The sequence below is a fragment of the Schistocerca gregaria genome, chromosome X (assembly GCF_023897955.1).
Source record: "Schistocerca gregaria isolate iqSchGreg1 chromosome X, iqSchGreg1.2, whole genome shotgun sequence".
Taxonomy (NCBI): domain Eukaryota; kingdom Metazoa; phylum Arthropoda; class Insecta; order Orthoptera; family Acrididae; genus Schistocerca; species Schistocerca gregaria.
Genome location: NC_064931.1, coordinates 185,001,521 through 185,019,967, shown reverse-complemented (window position 1 = coordinate 185,019,967; position 18,447 = coordinate 185,001,521). Strand labels below are relative to the sequence as shown.

At 44.0% G+C, this 18,447-nt stretch overlaps 1 protein-coding gene across 1 annotated transcript in view; it reads right to left on the bottom strand.

Moving 5' to 3' along the window:
• The window catches only part of LOC126298713 (probable ATP-dependent RNA helicase DDX31), a 255,676-nt gene that overhangs the window by 139,077 nt on the left and 98,152 nt on the right, over positions 1-18,447 (bottom strand). The window contains exon 8 of the mRNA XM_049990136.1: positions 15,198-15,388. Within this exon, the coding sequence (XP_049846093.1) occupies positions 15,198-15,388 (191 nt within the window). The remainder of the gene's footprint in view (positions 1-15,197; positions 15,389-18,447) is intronic.

The window sequence follows — 18,447 nt, the reverse complement described above, 5'->3', positions numbered from 1 at the left end:
TGTTTACAGCATCATGATGGTCGCATCCGTGTTTGGCGACATCGCGGTGAACGCACATTGGAAGCGTGTATTCGTCATCGCCATATTGGCGTATCACCCGGCGTGATTTTATGGGGTGCCATTGGTTACACGTCTCCGTCACCTCTTGTTCGCATTGACGGCACTTTGAACAGTGGACGTTACATTTCAGATGTATTACGACTCGTGGCTCTACCCTTCATGTGATCCCTGCGAAACCCAACTTTCAGCAGGATACTGCACGACCGCATGTTGCAGGTCCTGTACGGGCCTTTCTGGATACAGAAAATGTTCGAATGCTGCCCTGGCCAGCACATTCTCCAGATCTCTCACCAACTGAAAACGTCTGGTCAAACGTGGCCGAGCAAGTGGCTCGCCACAATACGCCAGTCACTACTCCTGATGAACTGTGCTATCGTGTTGAAGCTCCATGGGCAGCTGTACCTGTACACGCCAATGTCCAGGCGTATCAAGGGGGTTATTACGGCCAAAGGTGGTTGTTCTGGTTACTGATTTCTCTGGATCTATACACTCAAATTGCGTGAAATTGTAACACGATGTCAGTTCTAGTATATTTGTCCAATGAATACCCGTTTATGATTTACATTTCTTCCTGATGTAACAATTTTAATGGCCGGTAGTGTACGTGGGCAGTTTTAACCATAAGCATCAGATCGGTACGAAATGCGCACGGCCGTGAGTTGTCATTACTGGAAGACAAACAAGAAAATTCCCTATTTTGCGACCCTCACCCACAGCGACCAATCTATTAACAACATGGTTTATAAACAACATTCACTGGCTAAGGCACCAGCATATTTGTTACTAATTAAATGCCTCCATACAATCTACTTTCCCTCTGCACTCCAATCGTCTTGGAGGTAACAGCAACCGACAATTTTTCAGACGCCAATTAAAAAAGACAAAATTTACATGATCATAATCACCGAACTCATGTGCCACTTTGGTTCTGTAAACTGTTGGGTGGAAGCAAGAAGTTCACTGACATCAGCCGGAGCTTCAGAAACGTCTTTCTCAGCTGCTGAAGAAGGTAGGAGCGTGGGGGCTTCCTGTCCAAGGGCCTGAGTAATACCCTCCAGATTACCATCGTCATCCTCTTCAGATTCTAACAGTTTTGACAAATCGCTTGGAATATCCTCAACAAGTAGGTTATAGACAGTAGCTTTATCCACCTAAATAGAGGTTAAAGTTAAGTAACTTACTGTATACAGGGTGTTACAAAAAAGTACTGCCAAACTTTCAGGAAACATTCCTCACACACAAATAAAGAAAAGATGTTATGTGGGCATGTGTCCGGAAACGCTTAATTTCCACGTTAGAGCTCATTTTAGTTTCGTCAGTATGTACTGTACTTCCTCGATTCACCGCCAGTTGGCCCAGTTAAAGGAAGGTAATGTTGACTTCGGTGCTTGTGTTGACATGCGAAATCAGTACGTAGCATCAACAGGTTAGTGTCCATCACGAACTTGGTTTTGCAGTCAGTGCAATATTTACAAATGCGGAGTTGGCAGATGCCCATCTGATGTATAGATTAGCACGGGGAAATAGCCGTGGCGCGGTACGTTTGTATCGAGACAGATTTCCAGAACGAAGGTGTCCCGACAGGAAGATCTTCGAAGCAATTGTTCGTATTCTTAGGGAGTACGGAACACTCCAGCCTATGACTGGCGACTGGGGAAGACCTAGAACGTCGAGGACACCTGCAATGGACGAGGCAATTCTTCGTGCATTTGACGATAAGCCTAACGTCAGCGTCAGAGAAGTTGGTGCTGTACAAGGTAACGTTGACCACGTCACTGTATGGAGAGTGCTACGGGAGAACCAGTTGTTTCCGTACCATGTACAGCGTGTGCAGGCACTATCAGCAGCTGACTGGCCTCCACGGGTACACTTCTGCGAATAATTCATCCAACAATGTGTCAATCCTCATTTCAGTGCAAATGTTCTCTTTACGGATGAGGCTTCATTCCAATGTGATCAAATTGTAAATTTTCACAATCAACATGTGTGGGGTGACGAGAATCCGCACGCACTTGTGCAATCACTAAATCAACACAAATTTTCTGTGCACGTTTGGGCATGCATTGTTGGTGATGTCTTGATTGGGCCCCATGTTCTTCCACCTACGCTCAAGGGTACAAGTTATCATGATTTCATACGGGATACTCTACCTGTGCTGCTAGAACATGTGCCTTTACAAGTACGACACAACATGTGGTTCATGCACGATGGACCTCCTGCACATTTCAGTCGAAGTGTTCGTACGCTTCTCAACAACAGAACGGTGACCGATGGATTGGTAGAGGCGGACCAATTCCATGGCCCCCACGCTCTCCTGACCTCAACCCTCTTGACTGTCATTTATGGGGGCATTTGAAAGCTCTTTTCTACGCAACCCCGGTACCAAATGTAGAGACTCTTCGTGCTCGTATTGTGGACGGCTGTGATACAATAAGCCATTCTCCAGGGCTCCATCGGCGCATCAGGGATTCCATGCGACGGAGGGTGGATGCATGTATCCTCGCTAACGGAGGACATTTTGAACATTTCCTGTAACAAAGTGTTTGGCGTCACGCTGGAACGTTCTGTTGCTGTGTGTTTCCATTCCATGATTAATGTGATTTGAAGAGAAGTAATAAAATGAGCTCTAACATGGAAAGTGAGCGTTTCCGGACACATGTCCACGTAACATATTTTCTTTCTTTGTGTGTGAGGAATGTTTCCTGAAAGTTTGGCCGTACCTTTTGTAACACCCTGTATAAGAACAGAAGTTTTGTATGGTAAAGGTATCATATTAGCATTGTGGTTTCACAGCGAAACCACCAACATTTTTGCTTTTTTTTGTTTCAAATAATGTGCTATATCCAAACTTTAGGCATATTTTCAATCTAGAATATATGTCGTGGCGTGTATAAAAAAAATTACCTACACTGAATAAAGTACAGCATCTGAATAACACAAAACAACGTGTCTGAATCACAATATGTCGGACTTGCACGTAAAACAAGCGCTGAATGCCGGTTCCCGCTAGCAGCGTTGCTCTCTCAAGATTTATTGAGTCAGTTCATCAAAAATCCGCTGGAGTGCACTACAGGCAAGGGTGGGACAGTGGTTTCACAGTGAGTCACATATGCCGCAAAGGGATACAATGCAGCAAAAAGTGGTTTCACAGTGAAACCACTGTGACACACAGGGTTAAGTAACACTATGTTCAATGAAGACTGTTCCGCACCAGTCTTACTCACGGTACACATCCAACTGCACAAGATCTCTCCACTTACTAGTGAATAGTAGACATGAGAATTTTGTGGTGGTATAACAAACAGTTAAGAAGAAAAGTGTGGTTTATGCATGATGGAGCTCCAGCCAGGTGGAGTTTGGAGCAGGTGACATAAATCAAGTGTGCTTTCAATTCTAAAGTATTGTCCTAGTGTTCAGGGCCAGTTTCCAATATGGTATTGGCAAGTGTGAAATGATCATAGAACATAAACACATGCTCTCAACATACTATAAAGTGGTTTCTGAAATATTAGCCATGCAGACTGCAATGCCCTTAATACTCTAATTAAGGACATACATGTCCGACATACATGTAGCACGTATCCCACTCCCTACGGTGACAATCTTTAAGGTGATAAAACTACTTCCTTCTTCACCAAACAGGGGGAGGGGTGGGGGTGGGGCTGGGAGGAAACAACTGGGGGGGATTTATCAGAGGGGGTATGTGTTAGTGAATTAATTTGACATAAAAGGTGTGTTTTTATCAGAAATGGTAAAGATGTGGAGGGTTTGAGGTGCCCAGAGGAGGAGAGGGTAGAGTGTCATAAATCAATCAGTTTGCCCCTGAATGTATGCTTGCTTCTGTATGTATGCAACCAGCACAAACACAATGTGCTCATTCCTGCTTTGCCCCCCCCCCCCCCCCACCACCACTTACATATAATGATAAAGAATATGTATGCGAGAAATAATTCACCTAATTCCATCTTCTCATAGTTAAAACTGACTTAGAGAAACAGAACGCAAGTGCAAGGTTACATCCCAAAACATACCACACCATTTTCTTTCTCGCAGTCAATTTTAAAAGAAAATCTTTACGATGTTGTTAAAAAAAATAGATAGTCTAAATCCATCCAAACTTTCACTAGGGTATCTCCTGTAATTTGAAATAATTTGATGCATAACTTTAAAGATTTTTAGTAACAAAGTTTCCCATTTATGTACTACATATATAATATCTCTATTAAGAAATATATAGCATCTTTATGTCCGAATGTTCACTACAGTAACGAATAAAAATTAGAAGTAAATCTTTCAACAGCTGTTCAAAATTTATGTAATAATTTTTCCCCTTTGCATATTAATATATATTTATATTTTATATAACTTAAAAAATATGCAGCCTGTGTCCACCTAAATGTTCGCCACAGTACTGGACATAAAACGGAAATAAATTGGTCAAGGAATCTGAGATTTTTGGTAGTAACGTTTCCAATTTAAATATTACATAAATGTTAAATTACATTGGGGTCCAAAATTAAAGCGACAAACGGAAATTTTGCAAGGTTGCGTTTATTTTGCCACAAAACAGTATAAACAAGTGATAGTAAAGTAGAAACAATGTACAGAATACGAAACGTATTCCAACACATTCTGACAACTAATTAATGTGCTCAGTATGGGATGCAGCCACCTATGGCACCAATACAGTCCTGACAAAGATGGGGCATGCTATGAATAATGTCATCACTTTCATGTTGAGGCAATGACGCCCATTCTTCCTGCAGCAGAGTTGCTCACAAGCCTTGAAGAGTGGTTGATGGATGCTGATGTGATGAAACCCTTCTCTCTAAAGCATCCTAGACATGACCTATCGGATTCAATTCGGTAGAGCGAGCAGGCCATGCCATGCGTACATCATCTTCCGTTACCAAAAAAACATCAACCACCCCTGCTCTGTGAGGTAAGCATTATCGTCCATCAGTACGAAGTCTCAGCCCACAACAACCTCGTACGAGATCCCAAGATATCCTCACGGTACCTGACAGCAGTTAAATCTTCGCATGTACAATTTCATGTATAGGGGGTCAAGTGGTCAACACAATCCTTGCCCACACCAATAAGGATTCTCCTTGATGTCGGTCTCTTTACACAATGTTCGGGTCCCGAAATCTTGTTCAATAAGCCCTCCAGATCCGAATCTGTCGAGAATCACTCTCCAGACCAAATCGGGACTCCTCTGTGAAAAGAACACTGGTCCACCATTCAATCGTCCACGTGACATGTTGACAGCTGCACTCTGAAGTTCCCTTCTGTGAAAACACACCAGAGGTAAACAGACAGCAGGTTTCTAACAATAAAGGCCACTCTGATGAAGCCTTCTATCCACCGTTTGCCTCGATACAACACGTCGAGTGAATGCTGTGAAGTCGGATGCCAGTTGCAGTGCAGTACTTAGGCGGTACCTTCGTGCCCTTACAGCCAAATAACGGTCCACTTTTCCTGATGTCACACGTTGTCGGCAATGTCCTGGTCTCCAGAACACGGTTTCGCTCTCTTAAAAATTGTCGCCTCACCCAAGAAACAAGAGAACGATTCACATTAAGTCATCGGGCAACATCAGTTTGCGACTCTCCTGCTTCCTATGGCCCTCCACAGCACAGAGTGTGTATGCGTCTTCTCTGTGCCACATCGCACCGTCTGTGACTGTATACTCTGCGACTGCGGATGTGCGACTACCTTGCAAACACTGCCCCGCTTGACAAGTGCCCTGACGTTATTGCTAGCGTGGTTGTCCGTTGATCAAAATGCCATCTTCCGAGCAGAACACGATTGTAACGACAGCTGTTGACAGTTTGTATGATTATATCATGAATTAGACACAGGGCCTGCAATCTTTCTCAAACGATGTGTTATCTTAGGCTTTTCTGGTGAATTAACTGTTTGTACTGTTCTCGTGTCTCCAGTCGGGTGCAGTCTTTTCAAACCACGATATTTCGACAGCGTTCCCTGCCGTCATCTTCAGGTGATACCTGCAGACTGAGCGTCTCCGCTGAATCTCCTCCCCTTTATTCTCTGATAGCTCCCCACACTTTCCCCCCGCGCCATGACGCACGCGGCGCTGCGTGGAGGGGTGGTGGGGAGGGGCGGGCTGCTGGCTGCGGGATGCGAACTGTGGACCATCAGACGTCCTGTGGCCTTCGTCGGGCGCGGAAGTCGCTTTGGGTCGGCGCTGTGCTTTTAGTTGGCTGAGTGCTGGGTCCCAGGCACTGCTGAGGTTGAACCCGGCGTCTCTGTTGATCAGTCCATCAGCTACACGTATTTCAACCGTCTCGTTCAGAACACAGTCCCAAAATGACGAGGCCTGCCGTAAAACTTCCGTTTTCCAGTATCCATGAAATGTTCCACAACCGCAGATTTTGTAGGCTGCTTCAGTTCAGTGTGCCTTATGTGTTCCTGCCCCTTTCTTCGATTGTTCGTACAGTTTGCCCGATGTATGCCGTATCGCATTTACAAGGAATACGGTAAACACCCGGTTTGCGGAGCCCCAGGTCATCTTTTACTGTACCTAGCAGGGCACGCGTTTTCGGAGGTGGGCGGAAGACATTTGATGTTACACCGAGCCAGAATTCTGCCGATTCTGTTGGATACTTTGCCGGCATACGGCAGGTACGACATTGTCTTCTCGTTCTCTTCGTTCCCTCTCTGCTGCGCTTGTGCATTCTGCCTGAAAGCACGTCAAATTTCACTCTCGTTATATACGTTCTTCTTGAAAACGTCCTTAAGGTGGTTAAGTTCTCCTTGTAGGCTTTCCTCATCCGATATTGCGCGGGTCCTGTGTACCAGTGTTCGCAGTACACCCTCACGTTGTGAAGGATGATGGCAGCTGGTAGCGTGGAGATACAGATAAGAGTGTGTTTCTTTCCTGTATACACTGTGTCCCAAGGTGCCATCCGCTTTGCGCTTGACTAGGACGTCCAGAAACTGGAGTTCACCTTTCTCTTCCACCTCCATGGTGAATTTGATGTTAAGCCGGCCGTGGTGGCCAAGCGGTTCTAGGCGCTTCAGTTCGGAACCGCGCGACTGCTTCGGTCGCAGGTTCGAATCCTGCTCGGGCATGGATGTGTGTGATGTCCTTAGGTTAGTTAGGTTTATGTAGTTCTAAGTTCTAGGGGACTGATGACCTCAGATGTTAAGTCCCATAGTGCTCAGAGCCATTTGAACCATTTGGTCTTAGGATGCAGAGAATTCCGATGTTGGAGAAGCTCTTGAAGTTTTTCTCTTCCATGTGGACAAATCACAAATGTGTCATCAACATATCTGTAAAAGCACATAGGCTTCAGTGCTGCACTTTCCAGTGCTTTCTCTTCGAAGTCCTCCATAAACAAGTTTGTTACCACCGGTGACAAGGGACACCCCATGATAACACCATCCGTTTGTTCGTAACAGTTTCCATCAAAGAGAAAGAACGTTGATGTGAGGGCAAATTCGAAAAGATTAGCCACTGTCGAGTTGAATTTCCCCCTAATCAACTTAAGAGAGTCATCAAGCAGCACTCTGGTGAAAAGCGAGACCACATCGAAGCTCACCATGAGGTCCGCTTGAGCCCAAGAGACAGTGTCGATCCACTCCCAAGAATCGGGCGAGAGCAAACAAGCCGTCTCTAAGTGGAATGCGAGTAATTCGTATCCAGCCGCTGACGGGTGTACCGGATCCTTTCCCTTACAAGCCCCAGCCTAGCTCTTCTTGTGATCCGGTGGGCGACCCAGTGTTTCTGTGATGGGTAATCCTCGCGAATGTCGGTATTATGCTGTGGTCACGGCACCGCACCAGGAAGGCGTGAGAGCTCAGCAGATGCTCCATCCGCTCGCGAAGTTTATCCAGTTTCTTGAGCCTCTGGTTCATCTCCTCTCCGTAGAGGAATCTAATGTGTGATCTTAGGCTTTCCCGACGAATTAAGTGTTTGTACCCGTTCTTGGGTCTCCAGCCGGGTGCAGTCGTTTTCAAACTACGATTTTGAAAAAACTACTTGGTGAAAAATTGGATTCTCATGCACTTCTTAGCTTTACTCGTCAGCTGCAAGAAAAATGCGTATCATTTCATTAATGGTCATACTTATTGCGATGTTTCAAAATTAAGTAACCTACCTCACGAATTTGCATTGAAAAATAGGGGTCGCTATGAATTTGTGTTTGGTACATTTAGGTGATATGTTTCTGCGTATGAAATGTAGCTAACATACTAAATTATTCTTTACACTTCGAAGCATATTGCTATGTATCACCAATGTCGTACGTAAAGTGCTTTGGCTCGAACCCATGACAGCGAAAACGCCACAATGAAATATTTGTAACGGTCCTCATATCTCATAAAATGTTTAAGATATCAAAACAAGACTTTGGGATATGATAGTACGCAAAGAAGAGAATATTCTGCCATACGATTAATTGATAAAACTTTCATACCTAATAGATATTCAAGCAACTACAGATTTTTTCCAATGAAACACCACTTTAAGGGCCATAGATAGCTGATGAAACTATAACTGTTACAGGTTCCTAGCAGCCACAAGAAGTTTTCGTTTCCGAGACATGGCTCTGACATTCACAACACGATTCACAACTGTTTTAAGTACTGTGGAGTCAATCACCAAAATGCTGTGGGATAGTCTCCAGCCACACAACATGGTTTTCTAAAGACTAAATGATTTATATAATGCAGAACTTCCCAACTGCAGTCGGTTATGTCGTCGCAAAAAATATTCGTCTAAAATGCCCAGAAAATTGAAGTTCAAAGGTTTAAAGTTATAAAAATTCAATCTTTAAGCAGTTGCAGATCCTCGGGGAAAATTCGTTATAATCGATGTTTGGGGATATGGAAAGGAATGGGAAAGTGGTGGATTTTATTCTTCGAGCGTGTTGATTCAAAACGGGGAGCTTAATATACCGCCAGACTCTCCACTACAGAATACATCAGTTGGACTGCCTTTTGTATTCATTGGAAATCAGGCACACACATTGCTGAGGCATTTTATCAAATATTACAATCAATGTGTTTTAGATCCGTGGAATAAATATCTCAATAATCAAAATATCCACGGGTGTACTGCCGGTCTACAGTGTCCAACGGGCACAATATTTCGGCGATCAAACATGTCGCCATCATCAGGTGAACTGACGGACTGAGCTCCTGTGAACGTGCCGGCACGGAGATCCGTACGCTATGGCTCCTCAGGGGGAAACTCAAGAATCACATCTCAATAATCGATTGTCCAGACCACAACAACAAGCAGAATTTGCTTTTAGAATAATGAGCGCTAAGTGGGGTTGATTTTGGAAGCCAAATGAAACTTTGCCAGAATTTGCTGACGATGTTGTGAAACGTACATGTTTTTAACAGCACTGTCACTGACCTACAAGGATACCTCCGTGTCAATGAGCAGCATACAGTAGACAATCAGACAGGACGAAACTTTAACAGACTTTCAAATGAAGCTGTCCAAATGAGATAGTTTTGAAACTTTTTCTCACATAATAAAAGAGGACTCTGAAGTGTTTCTCAGCTATACTACTTCAGCTCTATCATCTCTCGTTTTAAGATGAGAGGGATAAGAGATTAATGAAATGCATTCTGTACTTGTAGTCCGTAATTCTGCTTCCATCTCGTCACATAACTTGCCCAAAATGAATCAGTTTTGATGATAGCTATTTCGGTGGTTCCATACTGGACGCCAAGGAAAAACAGCTGCTATCAAAGCTTCCGCCGATACCATTTCCATACAGTACAACAAAAGATACGCAAGGGTCAGCAAAAGTACTGACTCTGCTACCCACAGCGACAACCGAATGGTGCCGGTGTTGCCCGACCGCAGACAAAGTCACTCGAACTATCTGGTCGCCGCGCGCTCAGAGAGAGAGAGAGAGAGAGAGAGAGAGAGAGAGAGAGAGGTAGGTTTCATTCGCCCAGTGCCGCTCTGTGCCGACCCGCTCGCAGAGTCATTACAATCACGCGCACTAAGAGGCACTGCTTCGTTTCATCATCGCCGCTCTGCTTGCCGCGCCGCTCCACTATAACCGCAGTCAAGGAGCGATCAAAAAGTTTTCGTTTGAGGGCGTTGCTCCAACGTTTATGCTACGCCGGTATACAGGGTGAATCCCAAAAAACTTGCATCGCAAATATTGCGGAAACGGAAAGTGCTGTTGATGTATAGTTTTCACAGAATGGGTTGGTTGTCAGGGGCTCATATTGGTAGCCAGGGGCTCATATTGGTAGCCAATAAAAAGATTGTATTGATACTTAGAAAGTGTATTTTTTGTGCACAATATACTTTTTTAAATAGAACAGTGCCTATTGACATTAAGAAACAAAACAAATAGGTAAGTTAGAATGTCAGTTTGTTGCGGGATTCTAACGCGAGCTGTTTACCAGATACCGTATTTTGAAAAATTTCCACATCGACATCTGTTTGTGCCAGTCAACCGGCGTAATTTCTAAGTACAATGTTGTTATGTTTGCTTTCAGTGTGTTTGTATGTTCCTTGGGTGCACAGCGACTCGGCCGGCCGAAGTGGCCGAGCGGTTCTAGGCGCTTCAGTCTGGAACCGAGCGACCTCTACAGTCGCAGGTTCGAATCCTGCCTCGGGCATGGATGTGTGTGATGTCCCTAGGTTTGTTAGATGTAAGTAGTTCTAAGTTATAGCGGACTGATGACCGCAGAAGTTAAGTCCTATAGTGCTCAGAGTCATTTGAACCAAGCGGAAAATGTCGCAACAGACGTCATACAGCTCGGTAGTTATTTATCAGCCTCTTCAACCAGTTACGTGAAAGTGGCAGTGAACCACCTAGACAACGTAACACAAGGAAACAAGTGACGACAGAAGCGGGGAAATCGATGTTCTTGCTGCTGTTGCAGTTGATCCGCAGGTTAGCTTCCGCTCAGACACGTGTCCTACGAATTCTCCATCAAAATAGGTTCCATCCTTATCACACTTCTCTCCATCAAGGGCTGCATGGAAACGATTACCTGAATCGTGTTAACTTCTGTACACGGACATTAGGACAAGATACTCCACATGTACCTTGTTTAGTGATGAAACCACATTTACCGAACACAGCCCGGTAAACCACCGAAACATTAACTATTGGTCCCCATTGGCTTCGTCAGGTGGAACATTAGTGTCCATGGAGTGTAAACGGGTGGTGTGGGATAGTGTACCATCAGTTCATAGGCCTGTTTTTGACGGGCAGAACACTGGCTGCGCAGAAGTATTGCACCTTCCTAATAGACCGTCTTCCACAGATGCTACAAGACGTTCCTCTGCGGATTAGGGGGGGAAGCTGTGGTACCAACATTATGGCTGACCGGGGCGCTTGTAGACATTTTTCTGGGGAGAAGCTGAAAGACGCTGTCTACAAGGACAAACCAATTACACCCAATGATATGAAATGATGTATTACTGCAACCTGCTTGGACACCCTTGCTGAAATTGTAGCATGTGTGCAGCAGCTGTTCCACCCCGGACTGGACGCAGTATTGCTGCTGCCAGTGGTCATTTTGAATACGACATGTGATGGTCAGTGTTCCCATTACTGGTCAGAATGCAGATAACTAGTGAATGCACTTGTGTTGTTTTTTAGTGTGTGCTTCCACAGGTAATGTCCAAGTGTCGGTGTGAGAACTATTCAAACTACGACATCTCGTAAACGACTTGCACTAGAATCTTGCAACAAACACTACTGACATTCTAATTTACTCTACTTTTAATCAGTTAATATCAACAGGCATTTTTCCATTTTAAAAAGTTTATGTTTGCACAAAAATACACTTTCTAGGTATTATTACAATCTGTTGATTAGCTAACAGTAAAAGCCCCTGACTACCAATCCATTCTGTGAACACGCACTTCAATATCATTTTCCATTTCCGCAATATCTGCAGTGCAAGTTTTAGGTGATTCACCCTGTACAAGCATCACATGTAAGCAAGAGATTAGTGTGGCATTAGTGTCTTTCCAACATGCGAGTGGTAAATGCAGAAATGTGAACTAGGGCAAATTTATTGCCAAATGAGCCCAAACAAGACCAACATGCTGTTATTGTCTTGTTAGGTGCCAAAGGACGAACACTGGTATAAATCCATCGGAGAATGAAAGTTGAAGGGTCATCCATTGCTGTCGGACGAGTGCAGCAAGTAGTTACGAATCTTTTCACGCAGCAGAACACGGTACTTTACCGAACGGGTACCTCAACCTGGTGTGTCGGTGGGATGATTATCTCAATGCTCATGGCGATTTTGCCTGATTGGGATACCGATTCCGGACAGTACTACCTTCGAACGGAAAGTTATTGTTCGCCTCTTATAGTAGTATAAACTACTTTTTTTTTACTGTTTTGGCCTATTAAGAACAACATGAAATAACTTACGTCTTCTTTCTTTTCTCATTTCTTTCTTTTCTCCTTTCTTTCTTTCCAGTAGTTTTTCATTCTTCCCCTACGTTTCTCTTCTTTCTTCTGTGCATACTGCAACTGTCTTTTCTTTTGTTTTCTCCTGGAAGTCCTTGAAACTTTTACTTTTGCTCTGAGCTTTCCTCTTTCTATTTCTTCCTCCATTATTTCCACTTCTCTCGGGTCTGCTTTTACTTCTTTGATCCATGTCACTCATGTTATAGAGTTTCAGTCAAAAAAGTTAAAAATTTACATTTGTCATCCTCTCTACATCTAGCCACTGTAGGTTTTCATAGAATAAGAATCTTCTCTTCTTCATTGCGTCTAACACTGGTTTAATATTTTTCATAAATTTCTGTATTATTTTTTAATTTCAGTTTCCCATTCTCGTCTTTTGGTCCCAAGACTTCCCTGATTGTGTTTTTTTCCTTATTTTCTATTTCACCTAATTGTTTGGCTGTATTTAACGAAAGGTATTTTGAATCATAAAGGCAGTCTGGTTTAATGACAGTGTTGCAGTGCCAGAGTTTTGCATTTGCGGAAATAGATTTCTTGTTATACAGGTCTTTGGCTAGTTGAAAAGCCACTTCTATTTCCCTTGTCCTTGCTAAAATTAACTTCTTTGTTCAAAGCATTTAGTTGTATTATTTCACCTAGACATTTAAATTTCGTAGTCATTTTTACCCTTCCGCCATCAGTTTCCATGTATTTCGGTGCCTCTTTCGCATCTATCACATGCTCAGTTCTCCACAAGATTTAAAGGGTGGGGCAAATAAAAGTGACCCAGACGAGTGAATACGAATGGACATGAATGTATACATATAACCACACCCTGCGACGCACACAGCACGTGTACGCCCGCCATGTGATCCGCACCAGTTCTGAGCGTAGTGCGGGCTGTGTCAGTGTGAGTAGAGCAGTTCAAACGGAACGATGGCACTCACAGTGGAGCAGCGGGTGTTCGTAGTGGAAAGTTACGTGACAACATAAGTCGTCGAAATGGTGTGGTCAGCTATTTCCTGAGAAGTTTAATGGTTTCAAAGTGCCAGCAAAGAGTGCCATGCATCGCTTACTCGGAAAATGGCATGAGGCAGGATCTGTTTTGAACAAGTCAAAAACATCCTGAAACGTGCCAGCACACCAGAAAATGAGGCAGCAGTTCAACAGTAAATGCCAGTCCTACCAAATCAACCCAATGCCTGTCGCAAGAGACCGGTATATCATGTCGATCACGTGGACGAGTACTCCACCTCGACCTGCAGTCTGGTCGCGGCCCTAACTGACCACTCTGGTGACCTGATCTGTCAGTGTGCGATTACTTTGTGCGGGGAGCCCTCGAGTCTAACGTGTATCGCAACAACCTCATAATCTTCAAGAACTGCAGCAGAACATTTCGGATGAGATTGCAGCAATTCCATCTTCATTCTGCCTCTTGTTCACCAGGACCAAAAACTACCAAGAGATGAATGGTGGTCACTTTCAACACCTGCTATAGTCAGTGCAAGACCACTCCATGTATCGCTACAACACACTAAGTTTGTTCAGAAAGGAAAGGCAGGAAGAAAGTTCAGGGAAAAAGAAAATCAGATTCGAACGCAGTACATAGGCGGACTTCTAGTTGCTGCCTTAGCCTGTTGTCTAACGCCTCAACTCGATAACTGGTACTCTCGTGTGGTATTCGAGAGTGTCATAAAACTTCGAATTTCGATTTCTCGAAAACACTTCAGAAGCGCATAGTACTAACAAGATTCGTCACACGACTGCACAGCCAGCGCGACAGCAAATGAGACAAGCTTTAAAAAATCAAATAGGAGACGCTACAGAAAACGCGTAGAGCAAGGCGGAGGAACGAAATTCCAAAGTTACAACAGGTGGCGTCTCATATGATTCAAGCATCTCACATTCTGACCACGACAATAAAATTCGGGGAATTAGGTACAAGATGATTATAATTAAAGTGCAGCTACTCACAGAGGTCCAATGTGGACTGTAATTACCGTATGGCAGCAAAATTTTATAGAAATCCCAATACGTTAAGGTGGAACCAATTTACGCTGTAAAAAAATTAGTTCCAATTTTGACCACCAGGTGTAAACCTGGCACAATGAATGCAGGAGAGACGTATAGAAATGCTTCCGTATGTAGTGGATTAGGTGGTGGTGGTGGTGGTCGTGGTGGTGGTGGTGGTTGTTGGGATGTTTAAGGGGGACTAAACAGCTAAGGTCATCAGTCCCCCAGTGGATTAGGAATGGGACGTGAGCAAAAAAAGTCAAACAAGTGAGAAAAGTATATTATGTTGATTTTATTACTAACAGCTGCTTGCACAATATATTCAGTATGAGGACCAGAGATGTCGACGAGATGCTGTACAGCGCCAGATTTGCACTTGGTGGCCGAAATTGGAAGTAATCTTTTTCCATTGTAAATCGGTTCCGCATGAACGCATTAGCCTATCGATCAAGTTTCGCTGCCGTGTGATAATTACAGCCCACACTTGACTTCCACGAGTAGCTCCAATTTCATTATAACCACCCCGTATAATGCAGACGGCTAACAACAGTTTTTCATTCACGAACGGCAGGTGGGGAGAGGGGGGGGGGGGGTAATCGAAAGTGGTAAACTATGTACCCTCCACAACACACCGTCGGAGCATAATGTAGATACAAGGACATACCTTTGTTACCGTTTCAAAACTAGAGTTGTGTCGGAACTTACCTGATGCGAGCTTCGTGGAGTTTCTCGACAAACTCGAGTTCCGAATCGACGAGGAAGAGCAAAGCAGAGCCGTGGGCGCCGACGCGAGCGGAGCGGCCCACTCGGTGCGCGTAGTGCGACACTGACTGCGGTGGCGACAGCTGCACCACCCAGTCCACCAGCGTCAGGTCCAAGCCGCGGGAAGCCACGTCCTGCAAACAGTAGTACCGACCCATGACACACCTGGCACAGCTGCGCAAGGGTGGGGCATCTCCAAAGCGTCAATCCCGTAATTCAAATTAAATGAATCGAAGGAAAGACAGGCAACGGCTGCTAGTGGGCAATGAATTAAATAAGTGGGGAAAGTTGAAAATTTGTGCCGGACCGGGAATCGAACCTGGATTTACTGCTTCTCACGAGCGGTTGCCTTAATCGCTTCGACTATCCGAACACGGTCCCTGACCGACACCAATTTCCAACTTGCTGGATTGTCCGAAAGAACACATACCATTTGTTTAAACTTTCAGCCTTATGTGAATAGAAAACATCCGCTTGAACTCTTAAGACGCTGCCGTCACGGACTGTGCCACTGACCCCGGCGGAGGTTCGAGTCCTCCCTTGTGTGTGTGTGTGTGTGTGTGTGTGTGTGTGTGTGTGTGTGTGTGTGTGTGTGTGTGTGTCCTTAGGATAATTTAGGTTAAGTAGTGTGTATGCTTAGGGACTGATTACCTTGGCAATTAAGTCCCATAAGATTTCACACACATTTGAACATTTTTTTTGAACCCCTACGAAAATCAGCGAATGCTGCGAAATATAGAGGCTTAATAGGCGGGGACACTACGTCAGTAGTGTAAGTTGGAAAATTGCGTCGTTCAAGGACTGTGGCCAAATAGCCGAAATCTTTAAGAGGGAACAACAGCGTGATGGACGAAAACGTTGCTCAAATCCAGGTTTTCTTCCTCTGTACTGAAATTTAGTAGACAAATGGGGTATGCTGCAATGAATAAAGCATACATTCAAGTTTTCTGGTATCTTTTTATTGAAAAATATTAATATCTTCACTGTGTAATTGGGATTTTCCCGAGGCAACTCTGAAAGGAGGTAGACCGACGGTTGTCGCTGAACTCCGGTTATGGTTATATGAAACATGAAATTAACATATCACCCTGATCCTTACAGACCTAATTATAGTTCATCGTGCGGATTTACAAAAGAAAGTGGTGAAACTATAGATATTTGAAAAATGGCCATTTTTGGGCCAGTTTTTTTAGGCGAAAAAAACAACTAAATATCGACATTTTAACGGCTATTACGAGGTTGAGAGAAATCAGTTTGCTTCAAGGGAGACCAAAAATCATTAAAATCGTATGAAAATTGTAGCGTGGGCGACGACAACCACGCCAAAAAACAGGGTTTTGAGAAAAATGCATTTCAAGTTTGACAAGTATTTACCATGTTAAAAAAAGGGACAAACCTTGAAACGTACGGGTTATCATCGATGCCTGGTCCATTATAACTACCGTCCTGCCTATTTGATATCCGCTTTCAGCTACTTTAACCTGATAAGCACTCATTTTCGTCCTCAGAGCCCTTTTCCTCGCTCAGCGCATAGTCGCTGGCGTCTGTATCTTCACAGAATACAAGCATTTCATCGCCGATTTTGATTTGAAGGGCATTTGCTACGAGCATTAAAGCAGTATGACCTACAATGAGTAGTCATAAGGCCAAATTTCAAGCAATGTTAACAATTTCGCTTCGGCTGGATGTTAAGTTTAGAGCGTATCTCCAAATGAGACTATTGAAACTTTCGTTCACATTTCGAGTAAAACCGCCCAAACAACGCTCCAGTAAATCGGGTTTACTCAAATCGATATAAATTCGGGTGATTTCATCGATAACAACTTGTGACAACCAGTTCTCTAACACCGAGGCGTGCTATGCATGCTCCGCTTCAAGCGCTCACAGAATCGTTACTTTTTGGAGTTCGCGCATAATATTTTGAGGAAGAATTCTTCAATGTATACACATTCGAATTCCGTTATTTCGACCGTCACCCCGTCGTTTCTCCTTACGGCAACCGCTAATGAGAAGCGGTAAATCTGGGTTCGAGTCTTGGACCGGCACAAATTTTCAACTTTCTCCATAGATTTAATTCAATGCCCACTAGCGGCCGTTTTATGTCTTTCCTTCAATTCATACTCATAAGATTGCATGATTAAAAAAACCAAATCATTTATACACCATCTGAAATAATGTACGGAAAGCACGGATGGCCTTGAACAGGGTAACCGAACGCACATTGTAACCTCGCTGTTCTCACATGTGAGTTCAGTGCTTACACATCGTGCCAATCCGCGACTGTCAACGTCAAGGGGGCACTTATCCGCGAGCGATGAAGTGTACATTTCTCCCGGATTTTAGGACAGCGCAGCGTCTCTCATTCCTGAATCAGATGTCTGGATGGTGCAGCACCAGGCCGATTATGCTGCGGAAATGTACGAGTATACGAGGCATTATCGTGAATCACAGCAAAAATCTCCCAAGTGACTAGAACGCAAATTACTCCTGTTTATTAGGACGGTGAACAGAACAAATGCGCAAAATTATAAACCACTACATCTAAATCGTGTGTACTGTGGGATTTTAGAATATTCTGGGAGTAAAACAGCTTCTCTCCAAGTTTAAAATCATCACTCATGTGAAAAGTCCCCCCCCCCCCCTCTCTCTCTCTCACACACACACACACACACACACACACACACACACACACACACACACACACACACCTTGCCGTGCCCGTTTTTTACATAATATAAAAGGTGGCTATTATTAAACTTTCGCTATTTGATAGGGCCCCCATGAAAAACAAGTGATCGTATGACAACAAAATTTTGTGGGAACATTTGTAACGACAAGAGGAGGAGAAATAGCGTGCGACCCATTGAAAGTAAAGCACTTTAATTTCCACATGAGAGCGTAACGTTTTGTTAACTGCTTACTATGTTTACGTTACATGCTCAATGCGACGACCATCTGCATCAACGGCAGCCACGAACCGCACTAGAGATTGATTTACTACTACCCAAAACATCTTAGGTGGTATGTTGGCTACCTCGCTCGCTATGCTCATTTTCAACTTCCAAAATTTGTTACGTGTCCTGTTACTAAACCTTGTTTTTCAGGTAATCCAATAGCCAGAAATCACACAGGTTTGCTGTTGTTTTGATACAACATATTTACGAGTAACGCCCTTTACGCCTTGCCCAAAACC